General features: G+C 42.6%; 1 protein-coding gene across 2 annotated transcripts in view; it reads left to right on the top strand.

The window, feature by feature from the left end:
* Positions 1-9008: 9008 nt before the first annotated feature.
* The window catches only part of AGXT2 (alanine--glyoxylate aminotransferase 2), a 34297-nt gene continuing 19077 nt past the window's right edge, over positions 9009-24228 (top strand). For both annotated transcript variants that reach the window (XM_054583936.1, XM_054583935.1), the window contains exons 1-6: positions 9009-9201; positions 15549-15634; positions 16623-16807; positions 20473-20596; positions 21857-21951; positions 23557-23650. In XM_054583936.1, the coding sequence (XP_054439911.1) occupies positions 9099-9201; positions 15549-15634; positions 16623-16807; positions 20473-20596; positions 21857-21951; positions 23557-23650 (687 nt within the window). In that variant the 5' untranslated portion in view covers positions 9009-9098. The remainder of the gene's footprint in view (positions 9202-15548; positions 15635-16622; positions 16808-20472; positions 20597-21856; positions 21952-23556; positions 23651-24228) is intronic.

The following is a 24228-nucleotide window of genomic DNA, read 5'->3' as shown; positions in this document are numbered from 1 at the left end:
TTAATACTTGGGCACACTTTCACTTTTAAGCTGCAAACTTTGGAGTGTCAGCACCAGACAGTGCATCCATATAATTTATGAGGAGCTGGAGAAGTAACATGTAGCTAGTTTTCCAAAATCACTGCATGTGCTTTTCTGAAAGAAAACAAATTATATATTGCCCTATCTTGCCAGAATCACATTTGAAACTTTAACCCCACTCGACTCCCTGTGATTTACTTGCCAAATGTTATGCATTCTTAATCTCCTCTGTTTTTAAGGAACTGGGAGATACAATTTTCATTTAGTTGAAACCTTGAAGTCTTGGGGGTGGGGTTTAGGGTGAAACTGGAGAGGGGTATAAAGGAAATGAGGCTGTTGAAAAGCCCCCAAGAGGGACCTTACTGGTCACAGAGGCAGACTTTTGATGATTTACCTCTCAGAGTCTCTCCAAACCACGCAGATGAGACTAAACCTGTTCTTGATGTTGTAAAATATATGCTAAACCGAAATTCTTCTGTCTACGTATGACCTGCCCCCACCGCCCCGCCTCACCCCCTCAACGCCCACTGCCCGTGGGAACGCCCTGTGAAGCGTTTTTCTCATGTGAGGATGAGGTTCACAGCAAAACATAGGCTTGCAAACTGACTTGAAGTACAGATATTTTTATAAATGTGATTGTTAAAATTTTAAGAAAAGACTAGAGAATGTTGGTTCAATAAAACACTACATGGAGGTCTGCTGGCGAACACTAGCATAAGAAAAGGCAGCTTAGGAATTTTTATTATTGTATTTATAAATGTGCTCAAAAGAGTTTGTAAGTGTCACAGGTACATTTTTAAGGCAGCACATTCACTCCATAAGTAATTAAAAATTACAAGATGAGCTTAAATGACATTTGCCAGTGGTTTCAACTTTATATGATCAATATTGGCATTGTTACTGAACCATGTAACCTCATGATGCATTTTTCAATTCTTTTTCAGAGCAACTGTTTGCCTTGGTAGCAATGCTTACTTTAAATTGAATCAATAAATTACTTCCTGAGCAATGCCTTTTAGAAGTTCTTTTTTTTATACATGCAAAACGTGTATTTTATGAAAAAAATATATCTTTGATAAATTTTTCTCCACTTCAACAAACTTTATTAGGAGTTTACTTTAAAGAAGAAGGAGGAGGAGAAGGGGAAGAAGAAGAAGAAAAGAAGAGCATTCTAAATTTCCCTGGGAATAAAAAACACAGACACATGCTAAAATATTTGTCTTAAAACACTCTTCCAAGGCATTTTTTTCAGGCACACTTTTTTTGTTCTCATCCTTCAACACATTCTGTAATTTTATTTTCCTACTAATTCTAAATCAAAACTGACATCTTGCTTCCAAGTCAGCTAAATTCTCCATCTTCCCTTTCCTCCAATCTTTATTTATTTGCCAGGCCTCAGTCTAAAAACACAAACATGCTTGGAAGCACCCAAAAGTTCCTTGGGCCTTCTGGGAACAACCAAGAACAATCAAAAGGACTTTCCAAATCTGATACACAATTAACTTTCCCAAATGCAACTTAAGCCATAAAACTCAGCACCAAGGATTTACACTTGCTTTTGTTTACTTCTTCCTTCCTAGAATTATCTTCTATCTTCATATAAAACTCCAGCTGTGATTTAATTTTCCATTTGCAATCTTTTATTTATTGGATAAAAAATGTTGTACACATTTGAAAACTACAAAGGATTATATAACAAAGATCCTTTTGCCAACACTCAAATTTCACAAATATTAACATTTTATCATATCTGTTCCTTACTTTTTTAAAATAAATAAAACATAACAGATGCAGCAATACACATCCCTCAATGACCAAATTCTCTGTCTTTCTCTCTAGTGGTTACCACAATCTTGTAGCTGTCGTATATTCTTCCTAGCCATTTAAAAAGTACCTCATATAGATGTATCCATAAACAATATGTATACATATTCTGTGTTCATGAATTTTACATAGATAACAGTGTATGTTATTAAGCACCTTGATTTCTTTTTATTCAGCATTGGAGCTTTGAGATTCGAATAGCTCCAGTTTATTGTTTTTATCCACCGTAAGCAATTGTATACATGCACACAAATTATTTGTTAATCCCTGTATCCATCAAGTCTCCATTTCCACTAGTATAAATGACTCTGCAATGAACATTCTTATGCGTCTTACTTTCTGAGTATTTGCAAGGCTTTCTCTAGGATATTCATAGAGAAGTGAAATTGTTGGATCATAGAGAACACATTATCTCAACATTTCCTCAATATTGATGAATTGTTTTCTAAAACAGTTGCACCAACCTTTACCCTAGTGAGCAGTGTAAGAGTTTCCATTCTCTCCTTGATTACTGCCGGGTATTGTCAGATACTATAATTTTTGACAATTTGATAAGCATAAAATGATATATTGTTGCTGCTTGCATTTTCATTGCCCTGAGGAATCCATTCTATACCTGAAGAACTCATCCTTTACCTGCTTATCTTTTTATGCCATCTTTGTTATCTTCCAAGTTTCTGCGTATGTCTGAGCCCTACATTTGGGCTTCTAGTCCAGGCCAGTGGCCTGTTTGTCTATCACTGCCCTGTTGGTCCCCCATTTTATTAGCCTAGTTTTATGCAGTCTAATTTACCATCTGCTGTATGTTTTAAATTCCTGTGCCTCCATACCTCCTTAAAAATTATCCTGGCTATTCTTGGGACATTTATTCATCATATGGATTTTGAGATAAACCTATGAACTTTCCTAAAAAAAGGGACTGCAAGTTAAATTATTAATTGAATTTCTGTGTAATTTTGGGAGATGATAGATCTTTAAAATATAGCATCCTCCTAATCATGAACATGGCGTATTATCACTTTGATTGCTTTGGTCTTTATTAAAGTTTTATGCTATTCTTTATGTGATTTATTAGATTCATTCTTAGCCATATAATTTTTGTTGCTGTTATCTTTTTAAATTTTATCTTATTCCAAGTAATTTTTGCTTGAATATAGAAGCCACTGATTTTTTTAATATTGATCCTGTATCCTAAAACCTTATTGAATTCAGTTATTAGTTTTTATAGTAAATTTTCTTGGATTTTCCATTTTTATAATTGTATCATTAAAACATAACTTTGTTTCTTGTTTTCTAATCCCTATACTTCTTATTTCTTTTCCTTGATCTATTTATTGGGGTTGACATCCAGTACAATGCTGAATAGAAGCAAAGTAGTAGACATTCTTTCTTGTTATTGACTTTAAAGAGAATGCTACTAAAAGGTCATCATTAAGTATAGTGTTTCCTGTAGGTTTTTGCAGATTCACTTAGTGATATTAAAGAAATTTCTTTCTAGTCCTAGTTTGCTAATATTTTATCTTGAATTGGTGTTAAAAGCTCTCAAAAAAGATGTTACATACATCAATATGATAATATGGCTTTTATCTGTTACTAATTTAATATGTAAATCATTATAGAGAATTGATATAGAGAAAATAATTAAATGTTAAATTACCCTCAAAATCTTAGAGTGAATTTTATTTGATTATGACGTATTTTTGCAAACTTTATTGCATTCAATTTGCTAAAATTTTATTTAAAATTTTTGCATTTATAATATTCATCTTTTTGCTGCTTGGGATATAATTTTCTGAGGTTATTTGTAAGTTAAAATTTTCTAGAATTATGGGAATTCCTCTTCTTGTAATACTATCAACTTTTGCTTTATGAATTTTGAGTTTATTTTATTAGGTGTATATAGATTTTAAGTGTTCAATCTTCATAATTAATTATCCCTTTCATTGTTAAATATAGCCTCTTTTATCCTTAATGATTCTCTTTGTCTTAAAATCTATTCTCCAAGGGAAATGAATTTTCCAGGGCCCTATATCAGCTATGTGAGGGACATCGTCCAAAGACCCTCCCAGTCTTCCTGTCTCCTTGAAGGAAAAATAAAAAGAACATGCTCAATAGGGATAAGGGCTTCAAAGAAATAGATTGGAAAAACAGAAGCCAAAAAAGGGACTAGAAGGTGGAATTTTTTTTTTTTTAGGCATAAACTATTGGAGAAATGCAACTTCTGGTCAAGATGGCAGCATAGGCATGGCTTGCCTCCTCCAACAACCACATCAAAATTATAGCTAAAATATAGAACAACTATCACTCACAACCATCAGAAATCAAGTTGAATGGAACCTGACAACTGTGGAATTAAAGAAACCACATCCATACAGACTGGCAGGAGGGGCGCAGATGTGGAATGCGCTGGTCCGATACCCACGGGTGGTGGATAAAAATTTGGGCAGAGTATCTCAGGAGCAAGCAGGCCCAGCCCAATACCAGGACCCCAGCCCAGGGTTCTAGCACCAGAAAGATAAGTCCCCACAATTTCTGGTAGCAAAAACCAGCAGAGATTGAGTTGGTGGAAGAAACTGCTGGAACCACAAGCAGTTTGTCATAAATAACCTATACATGGACTCACCTACTCAGACTCACTCCCTCTGAGCTTCAGCACCAGTGGAGTAGCAGCTTGAGAGGCACCAGTGGCGTAGGGGAGAAACTGAAGTGTCTGACATCAAGGGGAGCAGAGGCCATTGTCCCTTTTTTCCTTTCTTTCTTTCTTTCCTTGTTTTTCTTTCTTTCATGTATTTATTTATTTATTTCCATTGTCCCATTTCTTAACCCTCCTAAAGCAGAGCCCACTAGCTGGTGCCATATCTGAGACTCCATCAACCTGGCTAACACAGTTTGACCCACCTTGGAGATCCCCGGAGACTCCACCCCACCCACACAGCCTTTTCCATACGAATGGCTGGTCTTTACTCAGGTTTCAGAACTCCCTAAATCCTATCAAACAAGCAACAGCGGGCCTTAGTGAGCCCTGAGACCCAGCACCAGCAGCAGCCAGTCTTCATGCACAGCTTCGCTTCACCTGGGAATCTCCAAGCCCGGCGCAAGTAGTAGCCATCTCACATTGCTTTATAGCTTAGGTTGGGTGGCCACAGACAAAACACAGATTGGGGCTGACTTAGGCCTGCACCACAGGGAAACGCCAGAGCCTGTATACCCAGTGGACAGCTACAGACCACGCCAGAGCACCACCACCCTGCCCCAAGCACAGCTGACTCTCCACAGAGGGCAGAGCTTGGTGGTGAATCGTCACAACCAGTCCTTGCAGCTGACTGGCCTGGGTAAATCCCTCCCATTGACCTGACAACAGCAACCAAGCTCAACTACAAAAGACTATATCCAGCCCACACAAGGGGTGTACCTTGAGCACTCAGCTTGAGTGATAGGGAAGGCTGTGCCACTGGACCCTACAGAACACCTACTACATTAGGCCACACTACCAACACACAGAGTCATAGCAACATGGAAACAAACAAAGGGAGGCTGGCAAAATGAGGAGACAAAGAAACATGGCCCAAATGAAAGAACTGATCAGAACAACAGCTAAACAAAATGGAGATAAGAAATCTATCTGATGCAGAGTTAAAAACACTGCTTATAAGGATGCTCAAGGAACTCAGTGAGGATTTCAACAGCATGAAAAGATCAAGTCAGAAATGAAGGATACACTAATAGAAATAAAGAACAATTTACAGGGAAATAGCAGTAGAGTGGTTGAAGATGAGAATCACATCAATGACTTGGAACATAAGGAGGCAAAAAACAACCAGTCAAAACAAGAAGAAGAAAAAAGAATCTAAAAAATGAAGATAGTGTAAGCAGCCTGTGACACAACTTCAGGTATTCATAGGGATTTCAAAGGAGAAGGGAAAGAGCAAGAAATTGGAACTCTATTTGCAAAAATAATGACAGAAAATTTCCCCAACTTGGTGAAGGAAATAGGCAGGCAAGTCCAAAAAGCACAGGGAGTCCCAATTATGGTGGATGCAAAGAGGCCCACTCCAAGACACATCATAATTAAAATGCCTAAGGTTGAAAACAAGGGGAGAATCTTAAAAGCAGCAAGAGAAAAGGAGTTAGTTACCTTTGACGGAGTTCCCAAGAGACTGTCAGCTGAATTCTCAAAAGAAACTTTGCAAGCAAGAAGGGATTGGCAAGAAGTATTCAAAGTCATGAAAAGCAAGGACCTACAATCGAGATTGCTCTACCCAGGAAAGCTATTGTTTAGAATAGAAAAGCAGATAAAGAACTTCCCAGACAAGAAAAACCTAAAGGAGTTATCATCACAAAACCGTTATTCTATGAAATGTTAACAAGACTTATTTAAGGAAAAGAAGATCAAAACTATGAACAGCAAAATGGCAGAAAATACATATCTGACAACAATTGAACCTAAAAAACAATGTAGGTGCCAGATTCAAATTCCCTCTGTGTACTTTTTTTGTATCTGTTGTCTTAGGGCTTTCCTAAGAACTCCTTAACTGGAATCCATCTTATTAAACTGGTGCCCTAAAATCCTATGATTGGACCTCAGTCTTCTAGTGGACCTGAGTCTCTGGACTGTGACCTCGCATGCATTTCTCCAGTTGTTTCTTTTCCTTTCTTTTTCTTTTTTAATTATATTTTATTGGTTATGTTACTACAGTTGTCTTGGTTTTCCCCCTTGGTGCCACCTCCACCCAGCACCCCCACTCCCTCAGCTAATCCCCACACCATTGTTCATGTCTATGGCCATGCATATAAGTTCTTTGGCTGCCCCATTTCCTATACTGTACTTTACATCCCCATGGCTATTCTATAGCTGCCTATTTGTACTTCTTAATCCCCTCTCCTCTTCACATACTCATGTGAGTAATATAAAATCTCACACTAAGGGCTTACTTACCTCAGCATTTCCAATGCATCATGGCCAAATTTCATCAAATGGTAGCAAGGGGTACAAAAATAAGAGGGAAAAATACAGTCTGAAGAGACAAAGCAAGCATTCGAGCCAAGCTCAGATATGACACAGGTATTGGAGTCCCCGGGCAATTTAAAATAACTATAAGTTAATGACTCCAATGAGAAAAGTAGACATTATATAATACTGAATGCATAATGTAAGCAAAAAGATGGAAACTCTAAGGAAAAGCCCAAAAGAAATACTAGGAATCAAACACACCGTAACAGCAATAAAGGCTGTCTTTGATGGGCTCATTGGTAGACTGGACACAGCTGAGGAAAGTGTCAATAAGCTTGAAGACAGGTACTAGAAACTTCCCAGCCTAAAATGCAATGAGAAAAATGAGTAGGAAAGAAACATAATAGAACCTCCAAGAACTGTTGAACAGTTTTAAAAGGTATAATATATGTGTTATTGAAATACCGGAAAGAGAAGAAAAAACAGAGATGAAATAGGTGATGTAACAATTGTCAAGAACATTCCAAAATTAAATACATAACAGAATATCATGAAAAAAATTAGGGCAAGTGACTCAGATTTATATTGTTATGAAAAACTATATTTTTTCACAAAAAGCTACATTATTGAATATAGGTAGTTTATAAAATGGCATGTATACACACAGGTATACACATGTAAAAAGATTTCTGAAACAATCCTTACTAAAATACAATGGTCAGGTTAATTGTGATTTTACTATCTTGATTTTGCTTTTTCTGAGGCTTGAGTGGGCTTGTTTTCACATAAAAAGAAACCATATATTGTTATGGTAATCAGAATAATTTTTTCCCCTGCTTAATAAAAAAGACAGAGCCTCTCACTTTGCAGTTCTACAGTGCAATAGTCTGCGTCCCCACCCTACGCAGCCCCTCGTGTCATTGGGCGCCTCTCCCCATAACAGTCTCTAAAGTTACAGCCCAAGAAAAATCTCAAGTCAAAGGAGTTTGCAGCCTGCAGCATTCACAAGGGCGAAGCTGATCGCAGCCCAGGGCAGGCGAGGAACAGATGCCAGGCTTAGGAATTCAGTATTTCCTCACCTCTGTCCAACAGCATGACAGGTTCGACACCCAGGAAGAGGGTGCACCACCGCTGGCTTCACGGACATGGGTCATTCCCACAGCAGGTGAGCTCACATCATCCCATGCCCCCCAGCCCCAGCTGCCTTTGTCACTGTCCCCCTTTGGCAGCGTCATGCAAGACACAGTAATTCCACCTGATGACATTTAGAAACCAGAAAGAAGGATACTCAGAGCAACCCAGGTGGGGCTTAGAAACATGGCTCTGAGTGGAGGGAAGAAAGGACACGTAGTTAAATACATTAACAACACACTTACCACAAACTATACACATTTAACATGCATGCATACCAACAAAAAGATAGCTATTCAACACACTAAAAAGCTGCCTATGGAGGTTAGGGGAGGGGGAAGCAAGAGTGACAAGAAGGAATTTAAGGAATTAAAATGCAGCCCTGGCTGGTGTGGCTCAGTGGATTGACTGCCTGGCTGTGAACCAAAGGGTGGCTGGTTGGATTCCCAGGCAGGGCATGTGCCTGGGTTGCAGGCCAGGTCCCCAGTGCGGGGCAAGTGAGAGGCAACCACACACTGATGTTTCCTTTTCTTTCTCCCTCCCTTCTCTTCTCTCTAAAAATAAATAAATGGAATCTTGTTTTTATGCAATAAAAATGAAGCACCCTAACTTCTCAGCTCTCAACTTCTTGCCTCTTTCAGGCACCTAAGGGGGTACCCAGCTGCCCAGAGCCTTCTCTCACTCATCGGCGCCCCTCCCCTTCCCCTCGGAGTGCCCCTCCCCTGTTTATCCTTCTTTCCTCCCTCTAAGCGCCCTCAGTACCAGCCAGTTCCTTATCCATTCAAGTTCACACACATTCTCCTCTCCCGCTCTTTCTTATTCACACTCACCCTGCTGAGACCACGATGAAACACAAAACTATCAAAACTAGCCCAGAACCTTCGCTTTGCCCGCCTGCCTTCTTTCTTTGCTCTCTCTCTCCTTCCCTGCCACCACTGCCTTCTGTTCCTCTCTCCCTCGGGCACTGTTGCCAGCCCTGAAGGCTCTGGGTTGTGCAAAGTGGCGGCAGTCCCCACCCCCACCCCACCCCCCGCCCCCGCAGCCCAGGACTCCCCGCAGAGCTCCTCCCCTTCCATCCTAATCTCAAAGTCCAGCAGGGGGAGAGCAGCTGGAGCCCTGCCTCCCACTGGCTGCCATGGGGATTTGGGGATTTGCTTCCTGACTAGGAGAGATGATTCTGGCGTGGAGACATGTGCCAAGAACTTTGTGCCTGGAGACTTCTTCACCCAGGACCCCCAGGACCTCCAAGACATACCCTTCCCTGGGCCTGAGCCGTGAGTGGAAATCAGGGGGGCGGGGGCGGGGGTGTCGCGGAGGGTCAGGGAGAGGGGAAGGCCAAGCTCTGCAGCCTGTTGCCTGGAATTCTGGAATGTCAGGCCTGCGTGGGATCTCAGAGACAGGTCATCTAATACAGCGGGTCTCACCCTGCCAGATGCAATGCCCCTCTCGTGTCCAGGATTTTCCAGTGCCCCTTTTGTACTGAAATGAAATCCATGGGTAATAAACACTGACTATGTAACTTGCCAAAAAAAAACCCCAAAAGCAAAACCAACTGCTACCTTAGCCGTAATATAAAGAATAAAAGGAAAGCATTTCAAAAGAAAGTATGAACTGCAATATATAGATGCTCAAGGATAACGACTTTAGCAGACATAGGGCAACCTCATACATTTCCACGGTGCCCCAGGAGGTGGGACTGTCCCCTCAATCACTGACATGGAGACTGAGACTCAGAGAAGTACAGTCATTAACCCCGAGACACCCAGGAAACGGGGACTCAACCCTGGTCCCCCTCTTGCACTCCGTTCTCTTCTCTTTCAGGCAGGAACTGGGAGGGCACCTGGGGTAGCCAGCCTGTAGTGGCTTCGTGTATCATGTGCTATGTGCTTGCAATTTGCACATGTACCCTGTTCCGCTAGAACCTCACCGCATCCTCAGAAGTTTCCCTCACACAAACAGGAGCATAAGGAGCCGTCAGCATGTCTATGTGCCACAGCAGGGCGCTGGGTGTCCCAGCCTCCAGTCGGGTGGAGGAAGCCCTTTCCATTCCTCAGCATGATCAATTTTCTCTTCATTTTCCCGTCATCTTTCCTTTCTCTCTATCCCTTCTTCCTCTCTTCTTTGCTTTTTATTCCCCCCTCAAAATTGCAATTCTTTAAAACTTAGTATGCCTGATGCTTATCTCCTTTCATCTTCAATCAGACTTGTGAGTGGGTACCATTATCCCATTTCATAGATGAGGAGACAGGAGAATAAAGAATGATTAAGAAACCTGGTCAAAGGCACAAACATAGAAGGGGCAGCTGGGGATTCAAAGCCAGGTCTGTCTGACTCCAAAGTCAGAGTGATTCCCCCAGACCCTTCCTTACCTGCTCTTCTTCCAGTCCTGTTCGGATTTCTCTTTCCCCTCAGCCATAGGTGTTTTGCGACAACATCATATAACCCCCAACATTTTCTAAGAATGAGCTAGAATTATGCCCAGAATTTTATACTTGATAAGAAGGACACTATGTTGAAAGTGCCCGTTGTTGACAAAGCAAGAGGAAATGTCCTCCCCGCGACCCCCTTCCCCTTTCCTCCCCTCACCCCTGACAGTTGTGGAGCTGGGCTGATGGTGGCAGCAGGTGTCTTAAAGATCACAGTTGGGGCTCAGTTCCTAACGATCTTGATCAGCTCATCGAGGACCCCTTAATGGAGCTCTGCTACGGAGGAGAAGTAACCTTGCCAGCCCGTACCCCGTGGGCATGAATGTCCTACTATTTACCTGGCCTTTTGAAATCCTTTGGCGTTTGAGCCCTACTTTTTTACCTACCATACCTAGATCTATGCCTGCTTGTGTTAGTTCATCCAAACACACACTCATTGATCACGCTTTTCTTAAGAACCTGCTGTGTGCAAAATGTACATCCAATCAAAAGTATCTGGGCACCTATTACGTGCCTGTACTATAGACAGAGCCGTGGTGAGCAAAGCAAAACCTCTGCCCTGTGCATCCCAGGGAGGAGACAGAGGGTAAACAGATAAACAAGTAAATACGTTTAAGATAGTACAGATACCCGCCATGAACAAAACCAGATCAGGGCGAGGGTATAGGAAAATAAAATGAGGGAGAGGGGTCAGGGGCTATGTTAAGTGGGAGGATCACCAGGTGTTAAGTGTTGTCAGATATGCAAAAATAAACATGTCACAATCTTGTATAACACATACAGTATGATCTATGTGTACATAAAATGTTAGGCCTTGCCTATGTTTAATATAGACATTTTGCGTTCTATATGGACACGAAGCTTTAGAAGCAATGTTTTCAGGGTAAAAGAGTGGGGAAAATAACTCAGTGGTGCCTTCTTTCTTACTAATTAGCCAACAATTGTTAATGTATAACATTTCCAGGAAGGTGGGGTATGTGCTCAAATGTACTATTTTCTTGTCATCTGCCTTCTCTCCCACAAGGGGGGTGCACCAGGCGGTGGAGGTGGCAAATAATGCCCATATCCATGAGAAATTCCCCGAGACTCCTGCAAAGCCTTTTCTGAGAAAAATGTGAGACCTGCTTAGGGCTGGCAGCAGTGCCTGGGGGGAGGCCCCGGCCCACCCTGGGCCAGGCTGTCCTTGCTGCAGCCAAGGGCCGAGGGGCGGCCTCGGAGAAGGCGGCTCCCAGAGTGCCTGACGGAAGGGCCACCTGCCAGCCTCAGGGTCAGACACAGCTCTTGCTTGTAAACAATGATAGCTGGCTCTGGGTTACTTAAGCCAAAGGGCATTCATTGGAAGGATAAGGGAGAGGCAGGGAGGGAGGCCGGGAGGGAGGGGAAAGAATTGCCAGGAGAGCGAGGAAGGGGCAGGACCGAGCCTGAAGATGCCCCGCAGGGTATCTCAATAGTCTCTGATGAGGGCCCCCAGCTATTCCCTCCATCCGGGCGTTCGCTCAGCTCGTCAGGCCCTACGGAGCAGACATCTCATTCACCCCTCGGAGGCCTCGTGCCCTTCCCAGGGCGTCCCCGGTGGGAGGCAGGCCTCTGATACCCAGGATGCAGCAAACGTCGGCTTACAGTTGTTCATACAGAAAATAATGCAATGATTAATAGATAATAATAGAAGAATAAACTCTGTGTTTCTCATACGCACGACTGAAAGCCAACGTTTGCCTCACCTGGCACTATCCTGTCGCTCCGAGCACACAGCCCGACCGATGTGGGTCCCCGCGGGGAGACTAGGGTGCTACCTGCTGTGCTGGGGGGATGAGATGATTCTGCCCAGCAAGGACAGGTGTCCTCAAGAACCTCCTGCAGCCCGTGGTTTGTGAAGAGAACGGACCTCCTCTCTAGCCTGGGAGCTGGCGGCTCCCCCTCCGCGGGGAGCAGGTGAGAAAAAATTCTCGCCGACCAAGCACTGCCCCTGACTTATCCAGGCCTCACCTTAGTCTCAACAGGTCTCCACAAGGTGGCTTCTCAAACCCTCAACCCTATGGGGCCGGGGCGGGGGTGGGGGCAGCCCTCAAAATGGCAAGCACCTCACATAGAATCTGCCCTGGCTTCCGCTCTAAAGTGAGTGAGAAAACCTTCCTTACTCATTGGCTATATTGCGTAGCCAATGAGATACCCCAAAGGACAAAAATGCCCTTTTTTTTTAATGACTGTTGTTTTTTCAAGTTACCTCCTATGCCAGCAGAAATAAAGCGTAATTAGCATTTTAATAAATCACCTTAATGTTCTGTCAACTGTGTCTACTGCATATTTTCAAATATTTTATAGCCTTTTTTTAAGAGTAAGGAAGCCCTTGATAAATGCCCCCTTTGTGTTGAAAGCTGGCTAGAAAAATGTTAGAAAAATCTTTGTCATTGCAAAGAGAATGTCCCCTAGAATTTTCAAATGCTCACAAAAATTGATCTCTCTTACTTATCTAACCCAACAAGTTTTCACTTTTTAATACTATGATTTGGGGGGAAAGAAGAAAAAGTTAAGGTGACTCCCCTGCTCTGGAACTCTGTGAGAATAAGGCAGTTGGAAAATTAAATCTCATTATCCACTTGGCACATAGTATATAAGGGTGGTGGTGTTCTCCAAATTGAATGTCACTTTTGAGTTGTCCAGGTAGATTGAAGTGGAAATTGGTGAATTGGATGAAAATCATTAGCTGTCATCTGTGTTTAGCATGAGGCCTAAAAAGGCAACATCCGACTAGTTAAAATGGTAAAAAAAAAAAAAAGCCTATACAGAAATAAACCTGGAATTCAGTTTTATTAACCCAGATTTCAATTATTCCTTCCCCACACTCCTTGACTCTGTCCATTTCCCCCCATGAACACACAGCCCCTGTGCATGCACATGTTAACAGATATATGTGTGTGCACATGCTAACAGGCATGTGTGTGCATGCACACACTGACAGGCATGTGTGTGCATGCACACCCAGCATTTCCAAGAGCCCAAGAGAAGCTTTATTAACTCTCAACTCATGTCACCCTCAAAACACAGGCTGTGGTAAATAAAGAACACAGGTGATAATTTATATATTCAGATTTTAATTTTTTCTAGAAATAATGAAAACTAAAGCATTTGGGAGGGTTTTGTCCATCCAGTATTATTATTACTCTTATTTTTGAGTTTAGGTTGTTTAGTGAGAGAGGAGATATGAAAAGTCAATGGGCTTTTGAGATGTTATCGAGCCTTATTTCACTTGACTAATTTTTCTTGCTTGCTTGCTGTCTGTCTGCCTCCCTTCCTCCTTCCTCCCTTCCTCCGCTCTCCCCTCCTCCCCCTCCTTCCTGAGAACAGGATCTCCTGTGTTTCCCTGGCAGCCCTCATCCCACCATCGTGTTCCCATCAGTTGGGTGAATGAACGAATGTATAAATCAATGAACAGACGAGTGAATGAATGAGTCTGCTTTGACTGTTTAAAATTCAGACTTTCCTGTATCAAATCTTCCTTTCCAATTCCCTTCCCCCCTTCAGCCTACTTTCATAATTCCTGTACCCTTGAAGTCAGGAAAGCTTACTGCCTTCTCAATGGGCAGCTCCAATTTTGCAGGTAGGACAAAGAGATTGAAGGAGTGAAGGAAATTTGAGTTCTTAGAAACACCCAGAATTTTTTTTCATCTCAGAAGAGTAACTAATGTAGAGACACACATTGAAAGCTTTTCAAAAGGTGAAATTCTGAGGGAACTTAAGCTATCATTTTGGTGAGTTATTTTTATGCACAAATAGCCAAAAGCTACTTGCTTTTAAAGTAAGAGGAAATTAATGACATTCATGATTCTTTGGAACAGAAAAGTGAATGAGAGCTCTTTGAAAGAAAACATATTCAGTGCTGTTACATTTCATCTTCCTTTAAAAACACAATTGTTCATTGTGTCTCTCACATGAAGACTGTGACTTCATAGCCACAAAAAACACCAACATCTCATCCATGGATTCAAACCTTCAAGCCAAACAAGAGACCGCAAGGTCTCAGCATTCTCCACCTATAACGTTATCTCGATACTGACGTTGAATCTTCAAAATGAGCCGTATTCTTTTCCAAGAGTATTTATAAAGTCTCCACACATCTGTCCCAGTACTGACCTTCCCTGGCTCCATTATTCCATCGAAAGCTGTGTTGGAAGGGGAGGCCGAAGGTGGCCAATGGGTGAGCGAAAAAGCACTGGGCTGACAGCAACCTGGAGTTTCATTCTGGGCTGCCACTAGCTAGCTTGGTGACCTTAAATGGATTCTCCACTGTAGACTGGTTTAGCGATCTGTAAAATGAGCATTTTTACCAAAGGGAAAAAACCCCAAAAAACAAAACAAAACTAAGATCCCTTCTAGCTCCAAATATTTAATGACTATTCTGGCTCAGCTCATCTTCGCTTTTTCACTGTCTTGTGTTGTCATGGTCTCTGTGTCCTTGTGTTTTGGAGGAAGGTTCTGCCTTTCTGATCTATTTGCATATAGTATTTAGGAATATCGTACCTTTCCCAGCATCTCTCTCTCTCTCTTTGTTCCATATATGAAAACTCAAGATCCGTTCATTCCTTGTCTATTGTCAGCCAAACCTATACCAGGAACTGGGATAGCTGCTGGGATTCAGGCGCTGGGCAACACAACGCTTAGCAAATACCTCTATTGATGAAGAGGACACATTCCGGCAACACAGCACTGGCAGAAGCTGGCCAGCTGAAAAGAGAAATACAGTGTCCTGAGGAGGAGAGGAGCTTGCCAAGCTTGTGAAGACCTTGATGGAAAAAAATCTCGCCTTCCCACACCTTTCCTGACTGCATTTGAGAAGAACTATCTTTTTCTTCTCCAGAAAATTATTGAGATACCTCAGTTTTTAAATCCAAACTAAAGACTGGTTTTTTAAACTCAGAAATAAAATATCCTGACAGACTCATAAATAGAGAATGGATGCTATGGGGGTGGAGGGAATAGTTGGGGGGTTGGGGGGACTGAACAAAAAGGGAAAAAGACTCATGGACATGGACAAAAGTGGGGCGATTGTGGGAGCGGGGGGCATAAGCGGGGTAAACAGTAATGGAAAAGTGCAGCTAAAAAAAGAAATAAAATATCCTAAGGATTCGGGTAACCATAGGAGATTTATACAAACGGGCCTGTGTATAGAGGACCCTAACTCACCTCCCTTTTGGCAGGTGCTTTCTGGAGGTCTGTAACCAAGCTCGGCCTTCATACAAAGCCCAGAATGCCCCCATGTGACTTCACCCCGGAAAGATACCAGGTAAGAGTTAGAGCTTCAGGAAAGCCGAGAAGAGGTGGTTCTCCTAGAAGAGGCTAAATTCATTGTTTCCTCAAGAAGGACCCACAGATGTCCCTGCCTGTCACTGAGCCATCCCTTCCCAGATTATCTGCCCTCCAAATCTTTGGGATCCTCAGAACCCTCTGATTTTATTCAATGCCGTTGTATGAATTGGTGCGTGTATTGATGAGACAGAGAGAGACAGTGAGCACAAGAATGAGACTATTCATGATGGCATATCACAGGGACAGGGATACAGATCTATATACACATACATATACATAAATACATATATCACTAAATGGGATGGTGCACATTAGCTTTAAAAAACGTTCTGATTTTAACTGTTTCCCTGAGTTCTCTACCCAAAAATATCAAGTTATCATTTTGCTCTCAGGCTAATTAATATTTCTCTCTCTCCAAAATTTTATTCTACATGACATTCAGAGGTTAGGAATTGCGGAACTTATAGATAGTCAGGAGGGACCAACAAAGAAGAGAAGCGGAGGTGACAAGCGTGATTATCATGGACATGAACATCACCAGCATTCATTTTTTTAATTCTAAAAAACAAGCAGCAAAATAAAAAAAAATAAAAAAAATTTTTAAACCCCACTTACTACTTCAGACATTTAGTTTCAAAGTATTTTTGTTTGTTTCACAGCTAAAATCAACTCAAAGCCAAGGCTTTGCATTGAGAGGTAGAAACCTTTGTGCGTTTCTCCTTCATGTCTGATCTAGAAAAGGACCAAAGGGCCACATCAATGATGTGCTGCACCTGAAAGGAAGGGCCGGGTGCCCTGCATGGGAGACGCTGGGTAGATCCACCCACTAGTGGGCACAGGGCAGCAGCCCTCCCCCAGCACCGCCAGCTGGGAGGCAAGGCGTTGCTATGGTGACCTGCTGCTGTGAGAAGTGTGGAGACAAGGAAGAGGAAGATTTCTGACACTGAATTGTTGTCTGTCCACAGTCCCTTCCCTATGACCGTGTCCTGGAGATCCACAGGCGACATCTTTCTCCTCTGATGACGGCCTACTTTTCCAAGCCTTTGCTGCTCCACCAGGGGCACGGGCAGTGGCTCTTTGATCACGAGGGAAACAGATACCTGGATTTCTTTTCTGGGATTGTCACTGTCAGTGTTGGTCACTGCCACCCGTGAGTATCCTTCAAATTCCGGGGTTTCCACTCCCGAAGAATGTATGGAACAAAGGCTACTGGTCATGGTAGTGGCTGAGTGACAACTCTCCTCAGGCACATCCCACTCCCTGGCGGGCGTGCCCCCCGCTGTTTCCTGGGTGACAGGAAAAATCTAACCCCTGCACTTTCTTTTCCGACAAGGGAAGTTTTAGTCACTCTCATTGCACATGCAGCATGGAGTGCACCGTGTAATTAGGCTGCTGCTGTGCATGGGCGGTGTCTCCTCACTGGCAACCGCTTCCAAAGAGAGGAAAGGCACCGAGGAAAAGGCACAAAAAAGGGAAAGGTGGGCAACTCTCACAGAGCACAGGGGCTGGTGTGTGGGGCAGGGATGAAGAGAGATGAGAAATCCCTTGCAGCCTAAGGATCTCCGTCAGCTGCTCTGACCGATGGATGAGGGAAGGGAGGACAGTGAGACAAAGGTGGGACACAGCTGGAAGCTCACATGAAGAACGTGTGGCTCCACTGGCCTTGAGTTCTCTGCTGGTTTGGTGACCCGCCACCCACACCCACAACCCTCGCAGGCCCTTCTGTGGTCCTTTCGGGTTCTGTGCAGCCCTCTCACTTCGATGTCTGTTTTCTCTGGCCTTAAATAATCTGGCCAAGGAAATTCACACTGAAGGGGACAAAGATAAAGCAGCAAGTCTAAATAAATGGAATAGGTCTGGGCCCTTCTCTCCAAGTAGAAGCGAGGGGTCGTCTCTGCTGGCAGCTGTCAGGCAGCGAGGAGTGGGTTTGAACCCCGGGGTCCAGCCCTTGCCTCCTCCTCCCATAACCTTCTCCTTTCCATTTCTGTCTTCAGGAATCACTAGTATTCTGTGAGGACCTGAGGAGCATGAAAAATACATTTTAAGTGACATTTAAAACATAGGACAACACTGGCGTGGTAGCTAAATGGGATAGAGTGTTGTCCCAATATTGTAAGGTTGCAAGTTCAATCCCTGAGCAGGGCACATACAAGAGTCAATGAATGAAGGCACAAATAAGTAGAAAAACAAATCAATGTTTTTCCTCTCTCTCTCTCATCAATGAATGAATAAATAAATAAGAAATCTTTAAAAAATAAAGTAAAACAGGACAAACACACATGAAAGTAGAGAAAAATGAGGTAAAGAAAATTTTTTAACACTCTCATTGAACACTCCCAATAATGATTGTTCCTGTTGATTGACTGTTCTCATTGGTCTTCATGACCTTTGTGCCTCTCCTAATTTCCCTCTGACCTCCTCACTCTGGGTGGTGCAGGCTCTTTCCTTAGCACCCTGCTCTTCCCTCTATATTCCTTCATGCCCTATTACTTCCCCCACAGAATGGGTCTCACCTTATGTCCCCCCCTCTGGTCATTTAATTGCTATATTTTCATCAGCCTTACCCAACTCTATTTCTTCAGCCTTGGACCCTCACCAAGCTATAATAATAACTAATAAACCCAGAGTGGAAATTAGATGCCTCATATTTTCCCTGCCCCATGATGTTCCACCATTGGCTGAAATTCAACATTATCAGAACTAAATGCACCATGTGCTCCATAATACTGTTTCCATTCACACGCTCATTTTGATTCACATGAGTCAACTATTATACAGAAGTTTTCTGCTAGGAGCTGGAGAACTGGTTTCATTTCTCATTGGACCCTGGGTTTTTCCCTATGTCGCAAGCAAGAATGCTCATGTCACCTTTGACTCTTCCCTGCCTTTCATTCCCTTAAACCACCAAGGCCCTGTTTTCCCTCCACTGAAATCCTCTCCTACCAGCCCCCCTCACTAATCCCTGCTAACACCGGCCCTCCCCTGACACCTGGGAGACCACCGTGCCCTCCCAGCTGGCTTCACTAGTACCAGTCTTCCCCCATCCCTTCTACCCTTATGCAACTCTCAGATTTATTTTGCTAAACAATGCTTTTACCAAGTGTCTATTCTGTTTAAGAGTTTGCACAGTGAGATACCACCTCACACCAGTCAAAATGGCCATCATTAACAAGTCAACAAACAACAAGTGCTGGCGAGGTTGTGGAGAAAAGGGAACCCTAGTGCACTGTTGGTGGGAATGCAGACTGGTGCAGCCACTGTGGAAAGCAGCACGGGGTTTTCTTAAAAAACTAAAAGTTGAACTGCATTCCGACCCCACAATTCCACTGCTGGGATTCTACCCTAGGAAACCTGAAACACTAATTCAAAAGAACCTATGCACCCCAATGTTCACAACAGCATTATTTATAATAGCCAAGTGCTGGAAACAGCCTAAGTGCCCATCAGTAAAAGAGTGGATCAGAAAACTGGTACAGTTATACAGTGGAATACTATGCAGAGGAAAGACAGCATGGATGGAACTGGAGGACATTATGCTAAGTAAAGAAGCCAGTTGATGAAGGTCAAACACCATGTGATCTCATCTGTAAGAGGAACCTAATGAACAAAAGCAAACTGACAAACACAATAGGACCAGAGACATGGAAGTGTGAAACAGACTGACAGTGACCAGAGGGGCGGAGGAGGGGGTAATGGTGGAAAGAAGGGGGAGGGACGAGTCAAAGAACACGTGTGAATGACCCACGGACGTGGACGACAGCGCAGGGACTGACTGTGGGAGTGGGAGGCAGGGTGGGATGGGTGGAGGAGGGCAAAAGGGGACAACTGGGACCACTGTAATAGAACAAAAATAAAATATTTTTTAAATAAAAAAATATAATAAACAAACAAAAAAGTTTATTGACACTCCACAACTTTCTAAAGGGAAATCTGATCAGTCAACACTTTAGAAAATTGACTGCAACACGATCACAGAAGAAGTGTGTTGGTAAAATTTCCCACAAAGAAATAAGCTTGGGAAGCACTTTAAAGTGTATCCTGGGGAGGAAGGGAGCGCGTGAGACCAGTAAAGGCACTGAGAACTCCTACAGTCAAGAAATCTGCGTGATCGGGCCTCCCTCCAATTGTTTAACCACTGAACTGATTTTTTTATGTGACAGTTATTAATAACAAACAGATTGTGGTGTTTGTTATTAATAACTGTCACTGCTGTCCTTTAGACCAAGATCAAACCTCTGGATCTGGCTTTTCAGGGCATTCCAAGTCAGGGCCTACGCAGACATCTGTCAGATAGGCATCTGTCTACCTGAGTTCCTACAGTCCCTCAACATTAACCTTGCTTCACAGCATGTGGGTTCATATTTATAAAATGTGCAACATTCACCACTACTAAGGCCCAGATAGTGGAACATCCTTTAACAGAAAAAATATTGATCTTGCATACATGTGCTTGATAGGTCTATAGTTCTTTAGAAAAATAAAATAAGACACCCAGGCTTACATCTAGTTGTCTCTGGTATCCAAACTATTTAAAGCATAATTAATAAGAAAGTCTAGTTAGAACAGATTTAAAGTTCAAACTGCCTCCTAAACTAGAAATGTCCTTCCTAAAATCCTTAAGAGATACTCATTCACTCACTGTCATTGTCTTTGGAGTTGGCACATCCCATTGCCAGGCACCTCTGGTGGTTGGAGTTCTTTCTCATGTGTGGATGAAATCGGCCTCTTAAAACTCTGGGTTCAGTGACCGCTGTGTGTGTTGGGAGGGGCATGCCTGCCTGCAGTGTGGATAACTCTGTTCCCCTGTCTGTCCAGGAAGGTAAATGCAGAGGCACAAAAGCAGCTCGGCCGCCTGTGGCACACAAGCGCCGTCTTCTTCCATCCACCAAGCCATGAATATGCCGAGAAGCTTTCAGCGCTCCTTCCTGAACCTCTAAAGGTATAGTGCTCCCAGCTCAAAGGGACGGAAGCCCTAGGAAGCAGGAATATGGGCAGGAGTTTGTGGTCTGTGTTTTGAACAGCTGAAATAGTGAGCTAAGAGCTATATCTGAAAGTAATCAAGAAGAAAGGAATCTGCAAACCGCTGGTGAGACCAGCCAGCGCTCACTCTATCAGTGCCAAGCGCCCAGCCGCATCTTCACCACCACGTCTTTGCAGAAATCACTTGACAGGACCTGCACCCCCCTGAATCCCCCCTTTACATTCCCCAAGAGGTTTTCATCTCTTTGTTTCGCAGCCCCTGTGCAAAGTCACTTACATTTTTTTTCTTTTACAAAGAGTGGAGCCATTTGTAAATAAAATGAATATGACAGTCAGTTCATTTAGTCTAAGATGTACTTAGATTTTTTTTTTTTTTTTCTGAATGAGATTTTTTTTCCTGCATCTGCAATGGCTGAATTACTTGAACTGAATTGAGATGTTAAATGTTGGCCAAGATTCACATTTAGGAATTTGATGAATTAGTACTTATGCTGTACCTAGAACAATACCATGTGTTAGCTTTTATTATTATTTTACTATATCATCTGGATACTCTATTTACTCTAGTACCTAGAAGAGATAAATAAAGTTGGAATAGCTACAGCCTAAATTCAGCCACATCATGTTTATGGAAGAGCAGAACCCTGCACATGCCTCCCAGTCCCCAAGCCCGGAGGACCCAGGACCCTTCGGTTCTCCCCTTTCTTTCTGCCAAGATGAACTGCATTTTTTTGTTGTTGTTTCCTTATTTTTTCAACATTCACACACACTGAACTCACAGGCTGGGATATCCTTGGGGCTGCAGGATCAGGGAGCCTGCCTAGTCCCCAGCGTTCAGACCAGGTGGAGTGGTTCAGGTTCTTCAGGAACCAAGAGACCTGGTTCTCAGATCCACTCAGCCACTAACCACTGCATACACTTCAGTAAGTCTCCCCATCTTCGCATTTTGCAGAGCATCAAGTAAGCCAGTGGAAGTGCGGGATGTCTTACAGCTGGGCCCATCCCTGAGCCATTGCTGCATCTGTAGCACTTAGCAGCAGCTCAGTGAAAAGCTGTAAAATTAATACTGTAATTAAATGATGGTAACTACTGGTCCAAAGGTCACTCTCTGTAATAATAATCAGAGGCTGGGACACACTGTCTTCACAAAATTTAAATCAACTGATTAATAAGAAAATAGATTGAAGTACGAGGCCATGTGTCTTCCTTTTCTCTTCAGGTCATTTTCTTGACCAACAGTGGCTCCGAGGCTAACGACCTAGCCATGCTGATGGCCAGAGCACACTCCAAGAACGCAGACATCATCTCTTTCAGGTGACCACACCTCAGAATATCCGACTTTAATAACATTGACTTACCCCAGTACTACATGTCTACCTTTAAAATACAGGATGGAAGGGCTTTCCCAGGGGTATGATTTTAATTTTATGTTTTAAAAGAAGATCAGTCACATGAATTGTATGACTGGATGAGCACATCCAAATTAACCTGATCCCACATAGGGGTGTCCCTGAGTGGGGTAACAAGCAGCGTGGAGTCCTAGTTATGTCATAGCTCTCCTGTGGAGTTGAAGGTCACATCACAGCTTTTTGACTTTGAAGATGTGCTTTGATTATGACATAGGTCAGGTGGAGAATAGCTAGTCTCTACTCATAGAAGCTCAAGACTCTCCCATAGGACCCTGGGTCCATTTAATGTCTGCATGTGCTAAGGCGCCAGCCGCACCAGGTTTTCCCTTTCATTTTTTTTTTTTTTTTTGAGTTCAAAAGATGCACATGTAACCCTGCATACTTCTGCTCCTACGGGTGGCTTTTGAGAATTAATCATTTAATAGGTTAATTATAAACCTTGATGACTAAATTAGTAGCATTAAAAATAATAGAAAACAAAGAGTTTTACTTACAGTTGCCTTCCTTGGGTAATTTTATGTAGCACATTCAAACACTCTTATAATAAGTTTTATGTAAAAGACAGCAGTGAGTTATAGTAAAAGTTGATGGAATGAAGAAGTATTCCCATTCTTTCACCTGCATGGCCATAATTTGTCTAGATTTGAGAGACTTTATTTCCACAAAACTTGATTACCAAAGCACATCCAATAAAATGCATGTGCTGCAACAACAGGCATGAACAAACATTTGCTATCAAAGATACTGTAAAGAATTGTGATTGATATTTTACCTAAATAAACATTACAGAAGGTGTGTGTCCAGGTGTTTAGACTATTCAAAGCAGTCATTGTGCCACCAGGGTTCAACACATGTTTGTGTCGTCTCTTTCAAGATGTATGGTCATCGTTTTGCATAGTCTCAATACAGTACATAGTCCTCAGTCTGCAATTTGAGTGATTTTGATTTGGAAAAAATGGTTAAACTCATCTGAAGCCAACATTGGTGGTTAGGATGATTTATACTGAATAAGACTATTTCAGGTTCAAAAAGAAGCAAGACCTGTGTTTTTTCTGTGCCAAGTAATGTGGCTTTTAAGGCACTTAAAGGGGAATCCCCTAACGTGTGGAGCAACAGCAAGAAGGAATAACTGGCTTCTCAAGGTGAATGTTTTGAAGGCAAATACTCACTGACTATATAATATCTGCCATGTTGCTGTAAGATGAGCCTCACTACTTCAGAGTAGTAGAGTAGGACAGGTGTTGAGATCAAAGTGCGTGGCTAGATAGTCTCCAAAATTTCTTCCACAACTTCAAATTTATGACACCCACAGGATAAATAAGTCAATTTGCCTGACGTAGGGCTTCAAATATTTCTTAAAAACTATTGGAGTTGCACATTAACAGCGTTCCATTTCATCTCCATGACCTTCCCGGGTTTTCTCTGTGTCTGTGTTTCCTGCCCGTGTTCCACAGGCCAGAGGTCAAAAAGCGATGAGTCAAACTCTGTCCTCCCTGTCTTTCCTCCGCAGAGGAGCCTACCACGGATGCAGCCCTTACACCCTCGGCTTGTCAAACGTAGGGCAGTTCAAGATGACTCTCCCCAGTGGGATGGGCTGCCAATCAGTGAGTCTGGAGATTTTATCTTATTTCTCTAAAGGCTGCTAGGTGTGTGGGACAATTGATCAGATTTTCCAGGAATTAGCATTAGAAACTAATATAAAGCCTATCATTAACCAGGAGCTCAATTTGACTTAATTGTACTGAAGACCATTTGGGGGAAAGGTTTCTTAGAAAGACCTTCAGAGTCTGAGTAATAATTAATAATATGGTCTTAAAATTTTGTCTTTCTCTTAAATAAAATCAAGTAAATTGCAATAACTGCATAAACTCTCTATAGAGTCATCCCTTTACCCACCTTTCCAGCATCAGATACTTAATTATTCTTATTCTTTCGGATGCTCTTACCCACCAAACCCCTGAGCAAGTTGTTACCAGGCTGACATTGAAATCAGTTTCCTTTGTAGACTTCCTACATAACTATTTCTAAGAAAAATTATCTCTTCAAAGCAGAAAATTAGGTTTTCATCCTAAGTGGGAGAGAAATCTCAATATCAAATTAAGAAACCCTTCTGCCTTGATTAGTACCATAGGCTCCCCCAAAGTGCCTATCTTCAGTTGGTGCTTTGACAAACTTCTTCCTT

The sequence above is a fragment of the Pteronotus mesoamericanus genome, unplaced genomic scaffold (assembly GCF_021234165.1).
Source record: "Pteronotus mesoamericanus isolate MK-2021 breed Mesoamerican mustached bat unplaced genomic scaffold, CSHL_Meso_final contig_75, whole genome shotgun sequence".
NCBI lineage: Eukaryota > Metazoa > Chordata > Mammalia > Chiroptera > Mormoopidae > Pteronotus > Pteronotus mesoamericanus.
Note: the sequence above shows the minus strand (reverse complement) of the source record. Positions and strands in the feature narration are given on the sequence as shown.